At 36.5% G+C, this 27,546-nt stretch overlaps 1 protein-coding gene across 1 annotated transcript; it reads right to left on the reverse strand.

The window, feature by feature from the left end:
- Window positions 1–4,924: 4,924 nt before the first annotated feature.
- mc5ra (melanocortin 5a receptor) lies at window positions 4,925–27,067 on the reverse strand. Its single transcript, XM_019098903.2, has 2 exons — window positions 26,647–27,067; window positions 4,925–7,421 (listed from the first exon to the last, which is right to left on the reverse strand). The coding sequence occupies exon 2, from the start codon at window positions 7,343–7,345 to the stop codon at window positions 6,359–6,361; it is 987 nt and encodes a 328-aa protein (XP_018954448.2). The 5' UTR covers window positions 7,346–7,421; window positions 26,647–27,067; the 3' UTR covers window positions 4,925–6,358.
- Between the last annotated feature and the right edge of the window lie 479 nt (window positions 27,068–27,546).

Below are 27,546 nucleotides of genomic sequence, written 5' to 3' on the forward strand. Positions count from 1 at the left end.
TATTATTATTATTATTTTAATTCCTCTGGCTCCACTTTACACTGCCTCTTTTATCATGAAAGGCTCTTTCTTCTTATTATCATGTCATCTCCGAAATGCAAATGATTATTTAATCATTTTATGGTTTTATTACTGTACCAGCATGAGTCTGTGCACCCCATTTATGGAATAACCAGGACAGACCTTTCTATAAAATGTAAAGCCATGAAGAGAGGTAGTGATCATATCATAATGATGTGAATATGCTCTAGCAAAATCATATTCCTGCACTCAAGATATGATTGGTGAGCTCTGACCCCATTAGGATTTTAACCAAGGATGTTTATTAAAAAAAAAAATTTAAAAGGACTGACTAATGTTTTCATGGTTTACAGTGATTTCTGTCAGCTGATGTATCAGCAAGAAGAGTATTCATCTGAAATTAATAATGATATATAAATTGATCTCAAAGGATGGTAACACTTTATTTTAAGGACTAATTCTCACTATTAACTACTTGCTTATAAGCATGCATACTGTATTACTACTAGCACATTGGCTGTTTATTATAAATTATAAAGCACATAATCTATTTTTGGTACCACTTTAGTATAGGGACACATTCTCACTATTTATTAGTTTCTTATTAGCATTCTTATTATTAAAATATTGTCTGTTTATTAGTAGTTATAAAGTACATATTCTGCATGACCTATCGCTAGTCCTACCCAATACCTAAACTTAACAACTACCTTACTAACTATAAATAAGCAGCAAATTAGGAGTTTACTGAGAAAAAAGTCACAGTAGTATAATAGTGAGATTTTTTTTTTTTTTACGAAGTCCTTTTATGGTTTACAGTGATTTATATCAGCTGATGCTTCATGGACAAGAAGAACATTCATTTGAAATGATTAATGATAAAAGCTGATCTCAAAGAATATAAATATTTCACTTCAGTCATTTCAGTGATATCTCTCAGGTTGAAGTCTTTCGGAATTTTATGCATGGCATTTAAAGGGACAGTTTACTCAAAAATAAAAATGTTGTCATCATTTATTCACCCTTATGTCTTTCCAAACCTGTATGAGTTTCTTTATTTTGTTGAGTACAAAAGATGATATTTTGAAAAATGTTGGTAACCACACAGTTGCCATGTTTTTTCCATACTATGGCTACCGTTAACTGTCTGGTTACCAACTTTCTTCAAAATATCTTCTTTTGTGTTCAACAGAAGAAAGAAATTCAAATATGTTAGGAAAAACTTGAGAGTGACTAAATGATGACAATTTTCATTTTTGGGGTGAACTTTGCTTTTTAAAAAAATTAAAGGCAAGGAATGTAGATACAGAATATTAATGTCTGTACAAAAATATCAAATTTCATAATTTATAAAATATCAGTGTGGTCAATCAGTCCTAAAAATAAGATATTAAAAATTGTTTTGTAGTGAACCAGAGTCAAAGCCAAAGTGAGATACATCTCTCCCAGCCAAAAGGGGAAAAGTTCTACTTTTTTAATATGTGTGTAAAATATGTCCATTTTGTTAAGTGATACATTAAAATGTTACCCTTAGAGCCATGTAACAATGAAAAATGGACACAAGAATTAGCTTCATTCATTTTAATTATACATGCAACCAAATACAAGAAAATAAGATATTACACAGCATAAGACAGATGCACGCATTTTTCACAGTGTGAGGAGCAATACTGCTGTTCACTCAAATCAAAATGACTTACCAGCTATTTCACCCAATACAAAAATGAGTAACATGTCTTTTTTTATATGCATATTTCTGTAGTGAGTGACACTGTCTAATAATTGTCTGTGGATGTGCAACCACTCCAGAGCAAATTTCAAGCTGTTTTTAGTGAAACAGTGAGGGGTTCAGAGATAGATTGTCATTGATTCTTCATGGAGAGCCAGCAGACCTGAGCAGTTAATGTACCACAGTGAGACCAAGAGGACAGATCCGACAACCTCCAGGTCATTTTGACAGCACAAAACACAGTGAAGGCACATTCTATGATTACCATCATGAGCCCGTTTAGGGAGGGGTGACATTATGCTTCAGAGACTAGACAGTGATTGGAATTTAAATTATCTAAACCACTTTGAACCAAAATGAGGAGGGAAAAATCAAGCTGACAAACAGCCAAACTGAGCATATTTACACAGTCCAATTTAATTCAGAGACTAAATATACTTAAACTTTTAAATTCTGACTTCATCAGAAGTGAATACAAGACAAGAATCAACTAGAATACTACAGGAATCCAACTGTAAGTTATATATAAAACATTTCATAGAATGTACATAGCATGAAAAATCTTGCATATGAAATTCAATGTACATCTGGTAGGCTTATATATAAGAGTTTCTGGAGGAAACAGGGCTAGTTGTCACAAGGGTTATATCTTAATAGCTTATAACTTAATGTTCTGAGTCAAAAGCCTATTAAACTGTTTTCTTTAAACCACTAGTTCAAAACATTCATACAGTAAACATTCAAACAGTTCATACAGTAAACGTAGTTCCCTTTCAGTTGCTCACTTTCGACATCACATCAGTGCCGACAAATTGTGGATCTCACCAGAGAGACCAATCTGCTTCGAGTGTAAATTAAATGAGCCAATGCACATTGGTATGTGATAATTGCATCCAGCTGCCGTTCATCGCAGCGCGAGTATAAATAGGCCTTCATGGATGAGTCATGTTCTCATTGCGGGGACATGATCATCAGAATTGCGGACTGGACTCAATTACCTTGTCACTGTTGAGCGTACCAGCTGTATCCTTCGGTGCTCCCCCCGTAGACCGGATGATGATTGCTGTGTCAGAGGGGGAGCCTGAGCTTTCTGGGGAAGAAGATTCAGCTGTGCTGCCACCTTCTGGGATGGTGGCAATGCCTGAATCAGACCCAGGCCTGCCGAGGTGGTCGGGCTCGAGTGGAGACCTCCACCATGTCCTGAAGATTCAAGGCTGGACGATTGGTTTCTCTGGTAGGCTCGCGCTGGTTCTTGTGCTGCCTTTCTTCCCGGAAGTGCATGAAGAGCTCACCAGTTCATGGACGGCACCTTTTACTACCCAAAACTGTTCTGGTAGTTGTTCCCAACTCACCACTCTTAATAGTGGGACAGTCAGGGGGTACAGGGAGATCCTGCCGGTGCCCGGTCGGTTGCAATGCTACTGTGTCCATGCACTGCTTCCACCTGGAGCAGCAAACCGTGTCTCCCTTCCCGGGCCTGTAGGCATTCATCTAGTCTGACTGTCAGTGCTTATGTGACTTGTGAAAAGTTGGCATCAGCCTTACACGCTGCAGCGTTCTTGCAGGTTCATCAGGCCAATGCACTGAAGGACCTGCACGAGGGTGGTCACGATCCTGAGGATCTGAAAGAATTATGGACTGCAGCTAACCTTGTGCTACGAGCGACGACGGTCACTGCACATTTGATGGGTCATGCGATGTTCATGCTTGTGGTCCAGGAGCACCATCTCTGGCTGTGTCGGGCAGACATGAGGGATGCCGACAAGACTAGGTTTGTAAATTCCCCGTGTTCCAGACCGACCTCTTTGGCGATGCAGTTAAGAGCTTTGCCCAGTAGTTCTTAGCTGCTCAGAAGCAGATGGAGGCAGCCCAACCACTGGCCATGATGCCTCAGTCTGCTCGTCACCAAGGGCAGTCCACTGCATCTGCCCCGCTCCCATGCCACAGCAGCAGCAGCCTCCAGGAAGCAGTGTCGTGGAACTGGTTGCAGCAGGCTGCCCAGCCCGTCCAAGCAAACAGAAAGTTAAGAGCTGAGACAGACAACCCAGAGACAGAGGAGGCTACTCTTTGGGAGATGGTGGATGGACCGAACCCGTATCACACTCATCCTCCTCGGTCACCAGTGCGCCTTGCCTTGAGCTGTCTCAAAGGGCGCATACGAGGCAAGCATGTACATTGTGACTGTTGCGTACATCTAACGACAAAGTGGTCTGCCATTCACTTCTTTCCATTCATATTCTAGGTCTGCTCAACCGTGCAGTCGATGAGCTATTATGAGCTGTGGTCCCGAAGAGTGGAGACTCCATCTCCAGATGGTCCAGCTGATTTGGAGATGTTTTGGCCCAATCAGGTAGACTTGTTCACCTCTCCAGAAACCTCTCACTGCCAGCTGTTTTACTCCCTGACCGAAGGAACACTGGCGACCCCCAACACATTCGCTAGCTTCTATAGCCTTTGTGTGGAGCTGGTATCCCCCTGTGCTCTCACCTCAAATGGGTAGAAGCACCTAGAGGCCCCAGCTTAGTGTTGGCTTGCTAAACTGCTCCAGAATGCCCAAAGTGTAGACCCTGTCAAGCTCCTCCATCACCCTCGGCAGCCAGACTTGGTGTAGCACATGGTGCCAGGCCCTCACTCGATGAAACCATGTCCTGGATAAAATTATCGCATGCCAATGTGCATTTGCTCATTTAGATTACACTCAAAATAGATTGGTCTCCCTGGGGAGATCCCAAATTCGTCTGTATCGATGTGACGTCTCTGTTCCCTCCTTCAGGGCATGAGGGTTACATACGAAACCAAGACGATTTTTATCATCATAATTTTATCCTCCATGCAAAAATTTCTATAGTTCTGCTATATTTGTTGGATAAGTGAAGTTGCCCCATTTTGTTAAGATGAATTATGGTTCCATATGGTTTGGAATTTAAGTTGCATTTGACATTTTTGCAGTTTCATTAATTGTTTCATGTTTCTTAATAAACACTCTCAGAAAGAAAAGGTACAAAAGCTGTCACTGTACACTGTACACAGTACCTTTATACTGTATTCACCCCTAAAGCATGCATATTAGTACCTTTTAAAATGCACCACCCCAGTGTACCTTTAATTCTGAAAGTGAATGAATTTATTATTAATATACCCCCCCCCCCCCCCACACACACACACACACACACACACACACACACACTGCCTAGAAGAGTGTGACAACTAGCCCCGGTCTCCTGAATATATCAGTATAATTGCATTTGGTCAACCAGGTGCATGTACTCTAGATGAATGTGGTTTGTGGCAATTACACATTGACTAATCAATGAAAACGTATGCCATTTAGTCCTCATTTTATTTCTTGTCAATTGTTAGTCTTTAACTTGAATGGCACTGATTGAATGCAGAAACAATAACCAAAAAATCACTTGCTTTTACCTCCATCTGTACAGATTTACTTTTTCAGTAGCTGTAGACAGTAAGCAGCATAATGACAAACAACAGAAACACTGATTCTCACCCTGAAACTTCATAGCCAATACACATCTATGAAAAGGAATTTTTTGTTGTTGTTTTTTGTTTTTTAAAAGCCATACATTACTGTTATTACATTTAAAGGGTCAGTGGTAAATATATTGAATAACTGCAGACCCCAAACTTCAAGTACACATTCGTGCTTACTATAATTATATATAAATTGCCAGCATATTCACAAATGCTTTAATTGTGATGAAAAGTCAGCAATACTAATGATGTTTTGTTTTGCTTTTTAGTTGCACAGTATAGAACATACTTTTCTGTTATGCATTTTTGTATCAATATGTCTTTTTTCATTTTGCTTTTGCAGCTACATAAATACACACACATTATTATACAGGAATACGTGAAACATTTCAATTCCATCTATTACAAAACACCTGAAGACTGTAGAAAAATGGGTAGTGACACGATAGGCCTTGAAACCCTAAGTAAACATTTTACTCACAGCATGAGAGTAAACCCATTTTTCTCCATTTTCATATATAAGTGTACTTCATGTTCTGTCTTGTAATGTGTGTAAATATATGTTTTTAAAAACTGAAAACTGCCAGCATTGAATTTCATCTTGGGATTCAACAGAGTGGCTCATACTTTCTCAGTTTCAGTGCCAACCACAGAGTGCATTTAGCAATGTAAATTGCATGCATTATTACAGTTTCAACTTACCTATACAACAATACATCAGGCTGTGTTTTGCATGGTTAATTTGACAAATGATTGCACTTGTTTTTCCCACAGGATTTGATCGACGGCTCCTGCTTGTCCCTGGAGACTGTGATATTAAATCACATTGTCTGTTGAGGATTATATTGTTCCATAGTTCTAAGGCCTCCTTAATTCTTCAACAATATCTACATATATTATCAACAATCGTCTCATTAGGCATTCTATTTTGCATCCTTGTGCATTGAAGAGCTCTTGATTAATTGTCCAACTTTTTGCAAGTTTTATAGAGAGTATTATCACAAAAATCATATTTTCCATCTAGATCAAGGCCGGGTTGGGACATCTTCTCAGACTTCTTAAATTCTGGTGAAATGATAATCCATCTCTCGTTTTTTTAGGGTGGAGGGGGGGTGGAAACTACCTGGACATTCCAAAGACGTTCCTCAGGCTGTAGCAGCAGATGATTTCCTTCAGCGTTTTCCGCATCTCCTGACTCCTGAAAGCGTAAATGAGAGGGTCAATGACCGAATTGCACATGATGAGGATGAGGTACATGTTGAAGTGCGACATGAAGCACATGCAGTAGAGGTTTCTGGGACAGGAGATCATAAGGATGAGGTGGAGAAAGAACGGAGCCCAGCAGACGATGAAGATCCCCAGAAGGATGGTCAGGGTGACGGCCGCCTTCATGCTGGCTCTCTGGTGGATGGAGTTGTAGCCCGGCAGGGCGGCGATGCGTTTGACGTGAGATCGCGCCAGCATGAACATGTGGCTGTAGAGGGAGGCCATGAGTGCGAGCATGATGAAGAACATTGAGACCAAGCACACAATGACAGACGTGTTGTCGGAGTAGATAATGAAGACGATTCCACAGCCAGTACAGAAGGTCCAAATCCCACCGATGATGAGCGCGGCACGTCGAACCGTCATGATGTTATGATATCTTAAAGCGTAAAAAATTGTGACGTAGCGATCAACGGCTATAGCTAGTAGACTACACATGGATGCCACCACAGAGATGCAGATCATAGAGTCAAAAACGTTGTCCATCTGTCTGATGAAATGGTCCTCCACCACCAGCTGGCGGTTGGTGAGTAAGTAGATGATGATGGTCTCCCAAGCGTTGGAGACACTCACCAGCATGTCGGCCACGGCCAGGCTGCAGACGAAGAAGTACATGGGCGAGTGGAGGTTTTTGTTTTTCACTATGGCGCAGATGACCAGGATGTTCTCCAGCAGACTGACGATGCCGAGGATGAGGAACACCTCGGTGGCGATGTTGAGCTGCTCGCATGCTTTAGGCTTGGCGTGGGATGGGGTCTCGGTGACGTTGAGGAGGTATGAAACGGGACTGGAGTTGACATAGATGGCCCAAAGGGACAGGGTGGCCTCTGAAGTGTTCATCGTGGATGTGGAATTCAGTAAAAATGTTGTAGGCTTTTCTTGGAGTCACTGGGTTGGTGGGTTGGGCATCTTTAACCTGTGTGAAATGAAACAGATAATGTTTAAACTAGGAAGAATATCTTAAAATTGAAGGTTCTTGATGGTTCCATTTCTATTGCACAAAAGGTTCTTCAAAGTGGAGAAAGGTTCTTCAGATGATTTAAATGTTAAAATTTGTTCTTTTAAGAACTGTTCAGTGAAAGGTCTTTGAGGAACCAAAAATGGTTCTAACCCATGTTCTTTGAAAATTTGTGCTTGTGGCAAAGTTTCTGCAACACCGATATTACATAGCCTATATTTCTGCACATTTCAGAGTAGTTTCAATGTGAAATGTCCAGTGAGTGGTGCTAAAATGCACGTTCAATATGTGACCATGGCCACGTTTTTGTTACATTGGTACAGACACGTACTGCAGCACTTTTATTGCGTGGTTTAGGCGCATATTGCGGCATTTTTTTTTTTTGGTTGATTGGGAGGGGCAAGGGAGGGGGGGCCCAGGATGGATTTTTTTTTTAGTGGGGGGGGGGGCAGAAACCATTGCGGTAGTGTTAAAGAATGCAAAAATAATATAGAAACGCATTTGCAGATGCAAGTGTACTATTTTAAGTTCCTTACAGGCCTACACGGGTTTTGAGTTACCGAGCAAACCTCTACTGCATTAGAAAACTCATACATATGAAGCTGTATATGTGACATGAATGTTCAAAAGTATCAATTTTCAAATCTTAAAATTAGTGCTGTCAAATGATTAATCATGATTAATCGGATACAAAATAAAAGTTTTGTTTGCATAATATATATGTGTGTGCTGTGTGTATTTATTATGTATGTATACATGCATGCATTTTGAAAAATATTTACATGTATTTACCTGTATATATTTATATTCACATCATTTATATCATAAATAAATATATTTAATATATAAACATAACATTTTTTCTGAAATATATACATGCTTGTGTGTGTATGTATATATACACATCACACATACATATATCATGTAAATTAAAACTTTTATTTTGGATGCGATTAATCGTTTGGCAGCACTAGTTAAAATTGTTTTGAAGTCAAAACATAGTATTGTGCAATGAATTGTGCAAAAGTCAGGTTTTTTAATCAAAACCCCGGACGTGTAAATCATACTTTGTGTGAAAAGGAATAAAAGTTGTCAGTTCTACTGCCTCTAGTGCTCATCTGGAATCTGCAGCGATTTGTACATGTATAGGTATGTTTTTTGAGTTTTGCAGAAATGTAGGTACAGGTATATATTTCTAATAAGCCTGCACGGGTAGGGAATCAATGAAAAAAAACCTTCTTTATTTAAGAGAGTATATTGGAAAATGTGAGAGGTGCTCGATCATGCAAAATTTGCATCCAGAATGGTAGGGTGTTTTGGTTAACAGGGCATTGCTGTTTGGTTGCTAGGCTGTTCTGAGCGGTTGCTATATGATTGCTTACAACTTCAAGTGAAAAGCATTCACACTCTCACATTTTAGATATGTCTTGAAAACCTACATCAGTGAAAGCCTATGGGAATTTTCTCCTGTTGAACCATCTATCAGGAAAAAAATAGTAATCTGATCACATCTGATCAAAAGTAATAGCTCACTTTTGAGAAATGAATGATTTGAGAAATTAATTTTGTGTGTAGCAAAAAGGCTGCAGAGGGAGTTAGAACTGAAAGTTCCCTTGAATCAGAATGCAACCAGTGGTGTGTTGTGTCTGGTGCTTTTACTGTTTAAGATGTAAATTTCAAACATCTTAATTATCAGTCATAACCCATAGGGCAAAGAGGAAACATTCACTGTGAAATCTTATTGTTATTATGAAATGCCTTCAATTAAATATACAATATAATTAATAGAAAATAGAATTAATATAATTTATCTATTAATCTACGGACAATTTAGTGTCTCCAATTCAGCTATGCTGTATGTTTAGGGGAAACCAGAGCACCCAGAGGAAAACCACCCACGCAGGCATAGGGAAAACATGCAAACTCCACACAAGGCCTCAGGCTCAGCCAGGACTTAAACCAGAGACCTGGCTGTGAGGCAACAACGCTACCCACATTAATGCTATTATAGAGTGCAATTCCAATATATCTCAGTGACTGGGATTCTTTTCTTTTCTTTTCTTTTCTTTTCTATATATATGTATGTATGTATGTACGTATATATATATATACAGTGTATATATATATATATATATATATATATATATATATATATATATATATTGTCTAAATTGGAAAATGCATAAATTTACATAAAATATTTGAGTTAGTATTTCACACTAATGACGACAATTTGGGGTTGGTAGCATTTATTAATGTTTTTGAAAGCAGTCTCTTATGCTGCAAGGCTTCATTTATAATAAAATATATGCTAAAATGTGATTTATTCCTGTGATGCAATGCTGAATTTTCCGCATCATTACTCCAATCTTCAGTGTCACATGATCCTTCATGATGTTAGTTTGTTGCATGAGAAACATGATTATTATGTTGAAAACAGCTTCATAATTTTGTGAAATGGAGCATTTTATTAATTCTTTGAGGAATAGAAGGTTCAAAAGAGCAGCATTTATTTAAAAGTAGAAATCTTTCAAATGGTAGAATATAATCCACAAAAATCCCATAACAGCTGGAATAGCTTCATTTAAACTGGGGGGCTTCTTGTCACAGGTAAACAGGAACCTTGTTATGGGTAAGGAATTCATATTCCCCCATAATATACACTGGATGATGCTTCATCACCCTGTACATGCTGAACTTAGCTGTAAACATGTTAAATGTTAGCATCAATGCACACTGGTCTCAAGGAGGGCACTTCCTCTTTCCTACCATAAATCCTCTAAATATTCGGTAACACTTTAGTATATGGACCAGTTCTCACTATTAACTAGTCACTTATTAGCATACTTATTATTAACATATTAGATGTTTATTAGTGTTTATAAAGCACATATTCTGCATGACCATCTTCTACATCTCTAACCCTACCCAATACCTCAACTTAACAACTACCTTACTAACTATTCATAAACAGCAAATTAGAAGTTTACTGAGGCAGTAAATGGTTTGTTAAAAGCGAGAATTGGACCTTAAAACAAAGTGTGGCCTAACTGATAGTAGCAGTGAAGTCACTAAAAGAGCATAAAGATCACAAAGAATTCAGGATGAAAACCAAACTGCACGCATGTGTCTGCTAATAGAAGCTCCACTGTATGGCATTTTGAAAAAAAGGTGTAATTTTCTAGCTTTCCTGGATGTCGCCCACATCCAGATGACAAACCTTTGATCACACACAGACCCAGACGATACCTAATTACGCTTATGAATTCTTCTCTGGCACTAATTCATCATCTCTCTCTCTTTAATCTTTGAGATAGCACTTTGAAAGTTTGAAAAAAACATGATCGTGCCCCAAGGTCTTACAGCGATATGAAATCTAAGCACTATGCACATCCTCAAAAGCATATGATCATCTGTTTCGTGACAGATGGCCAGTACGGATTTGAAACAAGCCCATTGTTCATTAACACAGCCCTGCAAGTATTTTACCAGTGAATTACTTTTGCTGTGAAAAAGGAGATTTATTGTGGCTACTGGTGAGCGTTGCTCAGGTCTCTGGATAAAGGATCCTCTATCTGAATGTGTGCGTCAGAAGGCTTTTGCTCAATACTAGTGTGCGTCTCCTATCTGCTGATAACTCTACAGTAAATGAGTCACTGCCCGACAGAACAGAGAAACAAGTAAGAAGCACACAGATGCACAGCCGAATCAAATGACTGTACTGACGGGCTGATGGTGGGAGAGCAGTAAATAATGAGTGCTGAGAGCTGGACGAGTCAAACAGAAACACAGAAATGACCAAATCTGTTGTGTTACAGTCTCTCCATCCTACTAATGACTTCCCACAGCACCTGATCATTTCAGCATGGACTACAGTAGTTCAGTTTATGAGTGAATGAGCCTTGCACACTGGTAATGTTAAACTATTAAGACATTAATTTTTGGCGCTGGATGTACTGGCAGGCTTTTAAGGCAACCTTAAATGTAGTTTAATGTCTTTTCCATTGAAACTTGTATGGCATGTATATCAATATATTTGTAATTACACATTTATAATGATGAAGTTGCAATTTTGTATCTGTATTTGTATGTGTATTAACTTTAAATATTCAAATAACACAATATTCGGTTCAATCAGGTGTGCTTTGGTATGTTAGTCAACTCATCAAAATACAGTAAGTGTACTTCTTTCAACACCGCAAAACATAATTTTTTTTTTTTAATTATTAATTTGATATTATATATTTAATACATTATATAAACTAACAGTAAAATTTTTTATGTTTTTTGAAGAAGTCTCTTCTGCTCACCAAGCCTGCATTTATTTGATCCAAAGTACAGCAAAAACAGTAACATTTTGAAATATTTCTACTATTTAAAATAACTGTTTTCTATTTGAATATATTATAAAATGTAATTTATTCCTGTGATTTCAAAGCTGCATTTTTAGCATCAGTACTCCAGTCACATGATCCTTCAGAAATCAATGTAATATTTTGATTTGCTGCTTAAAAAACATTTTATTATTATTATTATTATTATTATGTTGAAAACAGAGGAGTTTTTTTTTTCTCTCTCTCTTTGGTGAATAGAAAGTTAAAAAGAACAGCATTTACCTGAAATAGAAATTTTTGGAACATTATTAAGTCTTTATCGTCACTTTTGATCAATTTGAAGCATCCTTGCTAAATAAAATAATTAATTTCTAATTTTTAGAAATTTTAGAAATTCATTCTTTTATTTAGCAAGGATGCTTTAAATTGATCAAAAGTGACGATAAAGATTTGATAATTTTTGTATATTATATATTATAACATGCACTTTTAAAAAAGTGTATTTTAGTGTCATAGTCATTGGCCTTTTATTTCATTAATTTCAAAGTACAGTTTTTAAATATACTGTATACTTTTAAGAATTTAAGTATGCTACAAGTGCACATAAATATATATATATATTTTACGTGTGTGTGTTTGCATATGTGCTGTGGGCATGAATAATGCTTCAAATCATGTATCTTTTCAAAAAAAAAAAAGACAGAAAGAAAATCAAGCATAAATCCCATAGATTTACATTGATAAGGGGTCCTACACATATCTGCTGTGTAAGGATGCAAACATCATAGAGACTGTAGCAACAGAACAGTCCATCAATGTGCAGTACGAAGCAATAAATGAAAGGAGTATGGTGTTATATAACAGTGTTGTATTATAATAACTGTAGAAAAGTCCTTTAACTAAGGTCATTTGTGAAATGCACTGCAGTGATGACTCATGCTCACGGCATCAGTAAAACTTGAGTGAACTTGAGTGAGTGTGAGTGTTTCAGTCCAGCAATCGCTCATCTCGGTACATCTTGTAAAATCTTTATTGTTCATGGAAGTCTGTTTCATTTTAACAGTGGAGACTATATCAAACATCGAATGAAATGCACGTTTAACATAATGACTGTGATTTGTACAAGTAAGACCTGTTTCTGCAGTTTATCCATCAAGTACCCTTGCAATCTGAGGGAAATTATATTGATCCTGGAACAAGCCGTACTTGATAATGGAATACTTGAAAGCTTAGCAACGTTCTCAGACAAAGAAAAAAAAAGGTACAAAAGCTGTCACTGGGGTGGTATCTTTTCAAAAGGTATATACTGGTACCTTATTTACCCCTAAAGTACATTAAATGTACTTATTAGTACCTAAATGGTACAAATGTCCACCTTTTGAAAAGGCACCGCCCCGGCAACAGCTTTTGTGCCTTTTTTTTCTGAGTGTATAATGCAACTGACATTTTTTTTTTTTTATCTGATGGACAAATGAAATATTTTCATCGAGGCAGAGGGATGTAAAATGATAAGTATGCCAACAACATTGCTCAAAGAACAACTGTGAATATATGATGTTTCTGTGGGAATATTTGCTTTGCAAACTTTACCAACAATGTCAGGTGAAAAAAATAAAAATAAAAACTGCTTGCAGGTCCCAGGTGGCAGAAGAGAAAATCTGGGATAGATTGTAGCCTAGTGCAAACACTTTAATATCGAGATTTGACATTTCAAAGGATTTCATGTTTCATTTTTAAATTTTTTTTTCTCAGAAATGTGTCATCAATAGATAAAAGCAAAGCCTTCTCACTCCAATTTATGCATGGACTTACACGTACTGTAGATCCAATGCTCAAATACTAATTTTAGTTTGATTCAAATAATAAATAAAACTTTAATGTGTCATCATTTCATTTTAGTGGCTTATACTATTTTTGATGTAAATGATCTGATATTCCAGAGCTTCAGATAACAGTCCTTTTCTCAAATTTTATTCTGTACTCACATTTGGATTGGGAAAAATAAAATAAAATAAAATAAGTTTGGTAAAATAAAATAAAATAAAATAAAATAAAATAAAATAAAATAAAATAAAATAAAATAAAATAAAAATTAGTTTAAATAACTTGGTTAAAATGAGCTGAAGCAACACTAAAGCATTTGTTGAACATTTTGTCACATCATTTTTTTTTTATTGTTCAATTCACTCTAATCGGTGGGTTTCAGGTAATAATTTTGTGTTGAGACTACATGAATATTTTTACATAACTGAGCAGTGGATCTATAGTTTTCAGCATGCTTCGCATTGTGTTAAAATTAAGAGTAATTTCAATTTGTTTTTCAGTATTAATGGAGATTAAGTAGAGTTTCTATTGTTTTTGTCATTAGCATTGTGCAGAAACGTGGACCTTAACTGTTTTTAACATGCTATAGTTATTATCTTATTCTAACTAATTTTCTCTTATCTAGCAGGAACATAATTGGATCTAGGTGATTCAGCAAATCTTTATTTGTTTAAATGAACTTGTTTAAGTCTTGTTGTATGGACCTCAACTAATTGAGTGGAAATGTTTTCTTCATTTAATTACGTTTATTGAGCATATTAGCTCTTTTTTTTTAGTCTGTGTCTAATGTCTAGGCCGTTACATGCTTTTAAGAGTCCTCTAAAACAGATGCTGTCAGAGAAGATGATTAATTATGAGCGTCAGTGCTGGCAGATGGTGGAGTTAAGGCATCTTCCAGAAGGGAATAACAGACCCATGCTGACCAGCAACACCCTGACCCCGTAAGAAGAAGAAGCCCAGCACCACTGGGACATGCTACCACATTAATAAACTACATCTGACTCAACATTTGTGCATATTCTAGCTAAATTCATTACCTGCCTGCTTCAATGGACCAGTGGAAATACTGTAAGACCTACCATCTTTGATTATTTTCCATATGAGTTTAAATGAATCTTTCTAGTTTTCAAAGAAACTGCTGAACTTGGGGAAAGTGTATTTTTGGTCAGATAACACTATTTTAGTGCTTTTTTTGTTTGTTTGTTTTTGTTTTTTGAAGAAGAAGAAACCAGTCAAGAATCGCTGAATGGAGAGAATATTAAACAGCATCCATTCCTCAGGCCACATTCATATTGTGCACTTAGAGGGTAAATGCATCTTTTTCACTTTTAAAATAAATGGCTTTCCCTTATATATATTTATGTTTTTTAACCCGCTGGACAGCTTTACTCCCATCCGTGGAAAAACAAACTCTAAACCCAAGCGTAGATCATTTTACTGATTACAAAAATGATTTGTGTTCATCCAAAAGTACTTTGCTCTTAGACTGATCTCAAGTAGTATTAAATACAGAGTGGAAAAGTGTGTCCTTGAGGAGCATTTGCTTCTTTATATAAAGCATGTTTGCTTTATTGCTTTATTGCGTTATTTAATTATTGATTTTAAAAAGAAGTGAGCAAAAATGAGGGTCTGAGAATATTAACTCTGCTTTCCATAATGAAGTTCTTTCTGGCATGGACAGACACAGTTCTCTGTGTAATTGTTTCCCATCACATACTGCGGTTAAGGGATAATGTACATCCAGCCGGTTGTAAAAGGATTTAATCTGCGATATGGCCATTTAAATCACTCTTTAAAAGAGGACATGTTGTAGAACAATAGGAAGAATTGTCTCCATACCGCCAACCATCTATGTATGTCAAACTAAAATTTTAAACCGCAACAGAAGTCATCAAGTATTCCAGGAAAAGAAGCAGGAAAAAAAGCTGCAAGGATCCACTTCGAAATGAAATCTTTCCAGAATAAAATTGACAACATTAGCTTGAGTACAGTTGTGTCCAGCTTGCTCCATGCACTAAATGAAGCATTGGACTCTAATTATTAGACACTATTACAGTTTGAGAATCACTTTTTTAAAAATTAGCAACAAAATGTAAAAAGGAAAAATTAAGGCTTTGGGAAAAATCTGTCAAAGCAAATCACAGCAAAGCAAAATAAAATTAAATAATAAAAAATTAAATAAAAAATAAAGTAAAGTAGATTAAAAACATCTGCTGCTGTTATTTAAATATGGTTGTGAATAAAACATTTCTGTCCTAAATTTTGCTCCACATCCTGGTGTGAATTTAAAAATAGCAGACGGTTTCTGGCTCCTCATTAGAAAGTAGTGTTTTGACAGCAAACATACTTTCTATTCACCCCATTGTCCAATCTCTGTCTCCTCGCGTGATTCTGACCTATAGTTTGTACCTCGGAGACCATCACCTGCATTCAGACTCATCCCGCATTTATTCAGCTCCTGAAGAGTTCCTATGAAAGGAACGGATTTCATTCATTAACACACACACATTCTTTTGCAGAAATCGAATCGGTCTGTTCTGCTCTGTGCAGAGCATTTGAATCACGGAGGCTTCTGGGACCCCACACAAAGACAACGACTGCAATTGATCTGCCAGCATTGTGCATTTCTCATCGCAATGAATCAAATTCAGATAAAGAATCCTTTTATGATCTCATGGCCTGTTCTCAGGGGTGAGACATTTCTGGAAATTATGTTATTTAAGAAAGCTTATAACACACCTTTACAGTGTTCAGCAATGACAGCGGATGCATGCTGTCTGCGGAGTGATGGAGAATGAGTCACTGACCTCCAAAGTAGACAAATCCTGATGAATAAAGATTGCTTTTTTACTTTTTTAGGTTTTGATGTACTATCTTCCCTTGGGGAAAATGTAGCGTAAACCTGTTGCTAATCTTAAAAGTATATTTAAAGAAAAAACTGTACTTGTAGATAATAATGTTAAAGGTGATTTGGTTTAAAAACATTTTTTGTTATGCAGGTTGAAAGTCTCTTCACATCCCAATAGCAATCACTAAGTTAAGTGGTCTGAATGTATTTATATGTAGCCTATTTATATTGTCTGTGTAAGGCGTAGAACCATAAAATGTTTGACCAATCATATTCCTCGATCTGAGGGCTACGTTAGGCTGTCCTGCCTGCCTGTAAATATATGTATTTGTATACTTCTGTTCATGCAGACATGATACATCTTCAGTGCAATTCCATTGCCTTGAGTAAAGAACTTGGGTTTTGTTTTCGATGATGGTTTAAACTTTGAGAAGCAGGTCAACTCAGTGGTCAAATCCTGCTTTTTCCAGCTTCATCTTTTAGCTAAAGTAAAACCTATATTATCTTTTAATAACTTTTAATTCATGCATTTTTAACATCGAGGCTAGACTCTTGTAATTCACTGTATTATGGGGTTAGCCAATCAGCTTTATCCCGGTTACAGATGGTACAAAATGTGGCACAAAGACTTCTGCCAAAAATCCGGACCAGATTATTCCAGTGCTACGCTCTTTGCACTGGCTGCCTGTACGATATCGTGTTGATTTTAAAATCCTTCTTTTAGTATTTAAATCTTGAAATGGTTTGGCCCCTCCTTACCTTTCAGGTTTACTGACAGAATATCGTCCAGTTGTGTCTCTCCGGTCATCTAATCAGAGATTGCTACGTATTCCGAAATCAAAGCTGAAAAGTAGGGGTGGCCGTGCTTTCTCAGTAGCTGCTCCCAGATTGTGGAATGCACTACCCTCCAGTATTAGATTTGCTCCATCCATATCTGTTTTTAAATCTTACCTTTTTGTACTGGCTTTTATGATTTTCTTAATTATATATTGATATAATTCTTGTATTGGTGTAAAGTGCACTGGTCAACTGATATTGTCTTTAGTTGTGCTATAGAAATAAAATTGACATTGAACTATTGCAGACTGAGTGTGAATGGAAGGCATTATTATTATATTAAATATTATATTATGCGCTTTGTACTGTAATGTTTTCTCACCAGTGAATGAGGCTTGAGGTAATCTGACAGCATTGACGCCGTCTCTCATCATGTTGATGGTTCTCCCGGAACGCGGAATATGTTTTGAAGGAGGCGTGGGTTTGGAGAGTGATTTGCAGGGAGGGTGGGATCTTATGCTTTCAAAGCTAGCTTGCTATTGCTATCCTCACTGAAATTGGCTACTCTACCTTTAAGTGTTCTTAAAAAGAGTTGACTTTCATGACTATCTTTCAAAACACAATTAAGTTCATTTTAAATAACGTCAAAATAAAAATTGTATAAATTAAGAATTAAAAATTAAATCATTATAAAAATCTTGTGTTATTTTTAATGAAGTACACTTATTTGGATGTGTTGACTTACTAGGTAAGTCAACACATGTAAAGTACTTGATTATCAATTTAACTGTAGTGTTTTATTTGATATTTTATCATCATTTGAATTTAATATATTTGAAATCTACTAAACTGCAACTTCACCATTACAAATGTGCAATTTCAGAAATATTTAAATACATGATATGCATCAATAAATATTATATTAAATATATATTTTAGTTAGTATTATAAATGCCTGTCAGTACATTCAGCAGTACACTTTACCATATTTCAATGACAATAGAATTTTAAAATTACATACAAGAGGCACTTAAGTACTTTTAAGTGCTATAATTAAGTACCTGTATTAAGTCAATAAACTACTCTTTATTTTTTAATTATCTATAATTACATTTAATATAAATTTAAACTATAATAAATTTGTAAAATTTTCCAAAGGGTTACCAATTTTTAGTCATTTTATCAGGAATGCTTTATAGTGATAATCCATCAAAACTGTTGCTAATATTTACTGATGCTTGTGCTTTTTTTTTCCCCTCCAAAAATGATGTCACTTCCTCGAGAATGATGTCATTGAGAAACTGGATTTTGTTAGGAAAGTGATGATCATTAATAAATAAATAAATACATACATACATAAATGATATATATTGATTGTTAGTTAGTTAAAAATTCATTAGAAAGAATGTTTTTTTTGTTTTAATTGATTAGATAAATGGGTGTGGAAATTTTTTTATTATTATTATAATAAAGTAGTTTTGATTCTAAATTCTCAATGAATGAACAAATGAACCACTATAAAATAAAATCTGTGATAGCACATTCTACAGTTATGCATTATGCGTTATGCGTATAAAATGATAATAGTTATTTGTATTTCTATTAATATATTGCTATTATTTCCTACTAATAAAACAATCTTATTAATTAATATGCAAAAAAAAAAATTTTTTATTTGTTCATTTAGCAGACACTTTTATCCAAAGCGACTTACAAAGTAGAAGTAATCAGACCAACGAGAGAGCAACAATATACAAGTGCTGTGACAAGTCTCAGTTAGTCTATCACAGTGCACATAGCAAGGATTTTTTTAAATAAATAAATTAGACCAAAATGAATAGAATAGAATAGAATAGAATAGAATAGAATAGAATAGAATAGAATAGAATAGAATAGAATAGAATAGTTAAGTGCTAGTATTAATTGGTGTGTCTTTAGATGTTTTTTGAAAATGGCTAAAGACTCAGCTGCTCAGATTGAGATAGGCAGGTTGTTCCACCAGCTAGGGACAGTCCAGGAAAAGGTCAGTAAGAGTGATTTTGCACCAAAGGAGCATTACAATAGTCTAGTCTGAGAGAACAAGAGCTTGGACAAGGAGTTGTGCGGTCTACTCTGTTAGGAAGGGTCTAATATTCCTAATGTTGTATAAGGCAAACCTGCAGGACCGGGCTGTTGTAGTAATATAGTCTGTGAAGCTTAACTGATCATTCATCACAACTCCAAGGTTCCTGGCTGTCCTGGAAGGAGTTATGGTTGACGCACTTAAATATTAAATTCAAACCTAGCTGAGGAATAGAGTTAAAAACCTCACTCCTCCAAGACACCCTGAAGGACCTACCAGAGAGGTAAGACTTGAACCACAGGAGTGCGGTTCCTGAGATGCCCATCTTCATGAGAGTGGACAGGAGGATCTGGTGGTTAACTGTGTCTAAAGCAGCAGACAGGTCCAGCATGAGATGAGTACTGAGGATTTGGAAGCTGCTCTTGCCAGTCTCAGGCGTCAGTAACTGAGAGCAGTGCAGTCTCAGTTGAGTGGCCGCTTTTGAAGCCAGATTGGTTGCTGTCCATGAGGTTGTTTTGTGCAAGCATAGAGAGCTGGTTGAACACAACATGCTCAAGTGTCTTTGCAATGAACCAAAGAAGAGATACCGTTCTGTAGTTATCTAAAAGTGCTGGATTTAGAGAGGGTTTCTTAAGCAGTGGGGTTACCCGAGCCTGCTTGAATGCTGTGGGAAATGTACCAGAGTGAAGAGAGGTGTTGATAATGTGAGTGAGTGCAGGTATAACTGGAAAAAGAAATGGAAAGGATGAAGTTTAGAAATGTCGGTAAGGAGGTGAGTGGGATAGGATGCGCCATTTCCTCTCTGCAGCCTGAGTCTAGATGCATTGTTGGAGGAGGACAAAGAACCGGAGAACATCAGACAGCCAGGGGGTACTACGTGCTGGTCTGGATGAAAGGGGACAGTCAGTAGCCGTGTTTGTGTCCAGTGCTGAAAACTGAGAGGTTGGAGGAAGTGAGGATGAAACCATAAAGGATAAGCGAGTGGGAGAGAGCGAGCGTAGGTTATGCTGAAAGGTGACCTGCGGAGGAGTGTGTGTTGTGTCCGGAGTCAGTGTGAGGTTAGAAGTCATGAGGAAGTGGTCAAGAGGTGTGCAATGGTATAACTAAAGTGTTGTCAGTTGAGCAGTAGCGTGTGTAGATAAGGTCCAATTGGTCACCTGATTTGTGAGTAGCTGTAGTAGACACATGCTTGAGGTCAAATGAGGCAAGCAGAGTGTTGAAGTCAGCAGCCTGTGGTTTATCTAGGTAGATGTTGAAGTCACAGAGTAGTACCAGAGGAGTACCTTTCTCAGGGAAGTTTGAGAGTAACACATCCAACTCATCTAAGAAGTTACCCAGTTGACCTGAGGTACAATAAATAACTACAAAATGGATTTTAACAGGGTGCGAGAAATTAAATGTGTTTGATGCAAATGAACTGTTGCTGGTAAGAGATGGTAGACTATCAAATTTCCATTCTTTGGAAAAAAAGTAGACCCATCCCTCCACCCCTCCCAATCGTGTGTGGGGTGTGGGAAAAAGTTAAATTAGTGGAGAGGGCTGCAGGAGTGGCAGTGTCCTCAGGTTTGATCCGAGTCTCAGTTAGGGCCATGAGGTTGAGACTTGAATGAGTGGCAATAGACGAAAGAAAGTCTGCTTTGTTTACAACAGACTGGCAGTTCCAGAGACCAATTGGAATAGAGAGAGTAGAGGACATAGGGACAGTACGCAGATTATTAGGATTGTGCTGCTTCCAACGTACAGCGCGTGATTTACGAGTGTAAGTAGTAATAGAAGAGATTTGAAAGCACATATTGAGTACAATTGACTAGAACAAGTCGATGAGAACAATACTTAAGTGCCTTGTCGGCGTCCTTGCTCGAGTCGTGCAGGTAGAGTCTATGGTCTTTACACTCGTCAGTCCTCACATGAGGAGGGCTGCCGCAGTGTACTGAGCAATTATATACTCCACTGATTCCACGTAATTGAATTCAGCTGGCCACGCCTTACTACTTATCAACCTAAACTGCAAAGCCACATGATAGGCACGAGAACAAACGTGACTTACAAACGCGTTTACCACAGTAAACACAATAAGCAAAACAATGTGTCCTAGCAATGATAACCGTGCTAAAATCTAATGAGAAAAGATACAAAACACTTTCATACTGTCCAATAATGCAGTCCATTTTCCTTTCAAATAAGCTTTTTTTTTTTAATGAGGCTACTATAAAAATACATTTTTTGAAAAAAAAAAGAAAAAGGCATTCAATAACTGACTAATAACTTTTTTGTTGCCTTTAAAGTGAAATTACTGAACCTAAACATAGCAGCTTGATTTTTTTTTTTAAAAAATGCTAATTTAAAAGAAATAATCTCAGAAAAGCCTCAAACAGACTTTTGTATTGCTTTTTCCTCTGTTTTATAAAAGCATACACCACTTGAATGATCCAGCTTGTTATTACATATAATTCACAAGCACAAAGATATAAATGAATGTGTAATAATGATTTTAGCTTGATGTCACCTTAAATTAACCTCCATGCACATGGAGCACACACACACACAGAATGTGTCATATGAGAATTTTAATAACTGGTCTGTGTGTCGTCTGTTTCAGATCATCATGGTCACAGAGTTATAAAAGTGCTGAGGTCTCCTCACATTTAGTGGCTCATTCTTGTGGTGTGTTGCTGCCACAAACACTGAGCTCTTATACAGATCAATGAGGGGGGGGTTTCGGATGATGCCTCAGAATATTTCACAATGAATGTGTTTATTCTCTGTTGTGTCTTGTTATGGATAAACATGTGCAGAACAGCTTGCTTTCTAAAGAGAGCTTCAAAATGTCCTGGTGGGCCACTTCATGAATAAAACATGTTGGGAACACCTTGTGCTCTTCCAGTTTAATGATGCTGAGACCTCGTTTCTGAGAGCTGGGATAAAGAAACGGTCCTGTTTACACTTCACAATCTTTAACCCCTCAGCTTATGCTTTTGAATTCAGAAAGAAATTAAAGCCAGACGTATAAAATGAATGAATCACAGACAACAACAAGCATGAAATATGGTAATCAGGGTACATTTCTATTCTACACGTTATCCAAAACATTTTAAGGTGCGCTCATGAGTTTTTGATGGAATTCCCAATACATACATCTCGCACTTGAATTTCAAATCACCTTGCAGCATGAATGGACAAATAGCTGTTTCAGTCTTTTGTCTAACTAGCTTTTGTCTACTGCTATTTCTTAGGAGGTGCAAAAGCAAAACATTTAAATGAACAAGAAACTATTTTCACGGTTTTCTGAAAACATGGTTTCAAAGTTTGGGAACAAAATCTACAGACCTGACTGAAATATGGAAGTAAATACATTTATTTAAAGCAATTTTCAATTCAAATGACAAACGTTATTAACATACTGCTAGCATGTGCTATTAAATTATATATATTTTCAATTAACTAAACCCTAGTGAAAAAGAACTGGCCCTTGTGAAAAAGAACATTAGCATACGTTTAAAAGAGTAGCCTGCTTATTATAGAAATTATAAAAAATTATTATTAATATTAATTAATTATTTATTTATTTATTTAAAATAATAAATATAAGTGTGAACTGAATGTAATTTAATTGCATGTTAACTGCAGTTCAGTGAAAATGCATAATAGTTTATATTTATGCTAAATGCCATTATGTGCACTAATTTAGAGTGCTTCTTAAGTAGTACATCTTTATATGTAATTTTATATTTTTTTATATTGTCACTGAAATATGTTTAAAGTGACCTGCTAAATGTAATGACAAGCATTAATGATAAACTAAAATATAATTTAATGTAATTTCTATTAAAACTTGTATGTTATGTATTTAAATATATTTGTAATTACACATTTTGTTAATGATTTGAAAAATATATGAATTTAAATGCAAAAATGAATAACATACTATTCATCATAGTATGAATAGTATGTTAAAATCATAATCAAGTACTTTACATGTGCTTTATGCTAGTCAATACATCAAAATAAGTGTACAGTACTTCATAAAAACACGACAAAATATTATATAAAACAATTATTTAAAATGTACTTCAAAGTAAAACTTTTAATTTGATTTATTGTTACAAAATGCACTTTTTAAAAGTGTGTTAGGAAACAGTCTTGAAACTGAACCCACTATTAAATGCTCTTTTATTTCATTACATTATCTGCAAAAATATACTGTTAACATGTAATATACACTACAAGTGCACATTCAATACAATTAATCACACGTCTTTTTCACAAGGGTGTGTGTTGCCTTTAACATTTTTGCTGATTGTCAGTTGTTTTGTTACAGTAGTGTGACAACATGCTGATATTGTGTATCTCCTGTACATAATAGAGTAATATACTGGAGAATACATAAATCCAGATGTGCTGAAGAACAAGTGATGCAATGCACTGAAATCATTTCAAAAACAGGTTCAGGTTGCTTTATTTGTCGCCTTAAGTAGATTTGGTTTGGGGTTCTTGACATACTTTTAACAAACAACACAGACAGTGGACAGCATAATAAATGTGATAAAAGTGCTCCAAATTGCCATCATCACTTGCAATATCTCAAGATTGTTCAACTGAGCTGCTGGAACAAATATATCTCTCTGTCCTGCACTATGGGACTATAAACCTTCATCCAGAAGAAAGAAGCTGGAATTCACTGCGCAAAGGAGTCGTTCTTTAAAATCGAGCCATTCATCCGCTGTAACTGTCTGACATACAGAGACACTGGGCTAAGCTGCACTCCCCAGTCAGCATACTACTGTAGATCATGTAACAAAAAAACATGATCTTCTTTAAAGACTAATTTCCAAACAAAGATACAATAATTTCAATAAAAACACAACAGAAACGTTATAATGGTTTTGTGAAAATGGTCAATTTCTCGTAATTTGCTTCAAAGTTCAGTTTTGCGTCAATAATTTGCCCTAGATATTTATAGGATTTCACACTCTATGTGTGAACAAACCATTGTTGTCAGAAGATTTTACAGTTGAGAAAGTACTATAACATTGTGCTATTAACTAGAATCATGTATCTACAAGCTACATTTGCAGGAATGTGCTACATATTTGCTATTTGCCAAAAACAGCATCTCACAACCCATCTAAAAATATCAAAGACACATATTTTGGCTATTTTTCTTACATAAGACTGAACAGAGAGTCTTCACATACAGTACGTGGCATTTATCAAAGATGTGATGCAGATCTGTGTTGATTCCCCAGGGCTCATTAAAGCAGGGAGCATCTGATTCAGGCCTGTGGATTTAGACCCCACTCCAAATAAACAACCTCCTTTATCTAGGGCTACACGGATGTTTATTGCTTTTTCTTAAATAAGCTCAGAGGACCTTCTTGACCTTCAATGAAGCCTAATGTTGCTGCTGTGGTTTGCATCCATGCACCACTGCAGCAAGCACACACACACACACACACACATACAGAGAGATGTGGAATGATCTGCACACACACCCACGCAGCTCTGACTCTGCAATGCCTAACGCTGGACGCCTCTCAAACCCAGTGATCCACCTACCAGCATTTTTGGCATCAGAGGTGCTTTCCATGGCAGCAGATCATACATTCTCAACATCTATTTATGCCGCGCTTACAAAGACAATACAAAAAGCACATAAATAGTACAGATACATACAGACAAACACAAGCAGCTGAACTAACTCACATCGCACCTACTGTATAATGGTCGAGAGTATGCAGTCTATTAGCACTGAAATACCAAATGAGAGATCATTTGGACCATTTGCTTCAATTAACCAATTTAAAAAGCCAGTGTATTTGAGGCATCAGTCAGAATTCCCTCTGCAGTATTTTACATGTCACTTTTGTACTGAATCAAATATATGTATCGTGTTGACACGATATATCTACTGTATAGATTCTATATTACGAAAATTAGTCATGGTTTTTTAATAGTGAATGTGCAGTAACAGTGTATAACTCAGTTTTACTACAAATGCTATATGGTTAGTGTAGTTAATTCGTGGTTATCATGGTTTAACTAGACTATTGGTAACCATTTTGGTTTTATTTGTGGTAAAACCATTCTTAATTTTCATAAGGGTAGCATATATTTCGCCATATAAGACGGTTGTGTTGTGATATGCATATCGCGATTCGTTTTCTGATTTCTGTTGTATTGTCTTCTGATGTTTCAGTTTTTATTTATATATTTATTTATCCATATTATATGTAGTTAGGTTAACGCAAAAGCAGGACTAAGTAAGCGTGCGCTGTAAACGTCATTCACGGCGGACAGAGACACGGAATAAAAGTGAAGAGAAGCAGACTTCACTGTGAAGTGTTGCATACACTACCACAGTCGTATATGAACACTTGGCACAAATAGTAAAAGCGCTATTCCGGATTCAGCCGCTGAAACAGATCCAGGGATGCAATGAAGTCTTTTTGCGCATGGGACTTCTGCTTTCTAAAAAGACAGCTCGTTAGGTTTTGAGACATACCCACACTCACGCCGTCAGCACCCTACATTTTTAGCAACAGTAGTCCAACAAAAACTGAATTCAGTCTTCGAAACCAGATTTCGATCTCTGAACATAATGAATCCAAGCAAACAATGTATTCAAACCACCAAAGACGGATGGACCACGCACACGCACCAAAATATCCGGTTTATAAGCTTTACACAACATCATTACACCATGTCAAAGTTATTTAGTTCAAAAACAGCAGAAGTTTGTTAGCTTATATTAAGTTACCTGTCGGAGAGTGGCTAGGCCTAATGCTGGGATGATATTATTCATGCCATATAAACTGAATTTAACATTTACAACATAATACCCGCGGTTCCTTATTATGATACATCTAAAGGACGTAACAATTTATTTTTCTACGTTTGGAAAGTTAGAAATAGCATTTTATGTCGTTAAACGACAGTAAAGTAAACGCAGTTTGGACTGAATCTTGATGAATGAACATTGAGATTTCAGCACTAGTGAGCGGACAGCGCCGAATCAATGAGAGATCCGCATCAGTGTCGCTCATCCAGCAGATGAACTGACAAAATACAGGCTGATGTAGTAAAGCCGACATGCAGAGTTCACATGGTTAACAAGCTTACTAAACACAGTAGGCTATCTCCCATTGCTCTAGTCATGCAAACGAGGTGGTGATGCTTTTTACAACGAATGAAGGAGTAAATATACTTCATTACGGTGCAACAAACGAAAATAGTATATCTGTCCAAATTATGTTGCATAAGTTTCGGTGGGACGTAGCGTGCCTAAACACATTTAGGCACGGCAAAAATGACAAAGCTGAAGTTTAGTAATTGACTCACCTGTCAGGAGCAGGAGTTGTGCTGTGCTAAACCTGTTCGCTGCTAAGAATCTCAGAGACTGTGTGTTTCCTTCAGTCCAGGGGCGTTTATTCGCGCTGGAGGAGGATTTTTAAAGATCTAACGGGGCTCTACTGCATCAGATCCATATATAGGATCGGGAACAGTGACAGCTCCACCTCCAGAGCTTCTGAAGCTTTCAGAGCATCCTCACACTACAGGAACCAGGCTTCATTAAACACTGGAATCAAACTCGAAGTCTCTGTTTTCCATATTGCAAGACCAAAATGCTAGCAACTTTGCAGAAAAGAGCTGGGTGAAAAATTTCTTATCAATTTTATATTGAGTTGGGTATAGTTCTATTTTTCACATTTAAAATTCCAATTCGGTCTATTTTCAATATAATCAACACATTTTTATTTCTTTATCATTTGTGGCACCAAACAGAATTGCAATAATGATAAGTGAATGGTAAGAAAAAAATGCATAATAATAATAATAATAACAATATAAATAATAACAATAATCACTATCATCATCTATCATTTTCTTTATTTGCAACATGTTGAATACAAGAAGATGAAAGAAGGCTGAAGGGGATACGAGCAATGCAGTCATTAAGAGATAAATGTGCAGATTTATTGAGTTGATCATTTAAAAGTAGACATGATATAGCTGGCAGAATTTGAAGGGATAGTTCTACCAAACACAAAAATATGCTGAAAATGTACTTAACCTCAGGCCATCCAAGATGTAAATGGGTTTGGTTCTTCATGGAAACAGATTTGTATAAATTTAGTATTACATGCCTTGCTCACCAATGGATCCTCTGCAGTGAATGGGTGCCGTCAGAATGAGAGTCCAAACAGCTGATTAAAATATCACAATCATCCACAAGTAATC

The sequence above is a fragment of the Cyprinus carpio genome, chromosome B19 (genome assembly GCF_018340385.1).
Source record: "Cyprinus carpio isolate SPL01 chromosome B19, ASM1834038v1, whole genome shotgun sequence".
NCBI lineage: Eukaryota > Metazoa > Chordata > Actinopteri > Cypriniformes > Cyprinidae > Cyprinus > Cyprinus carpio.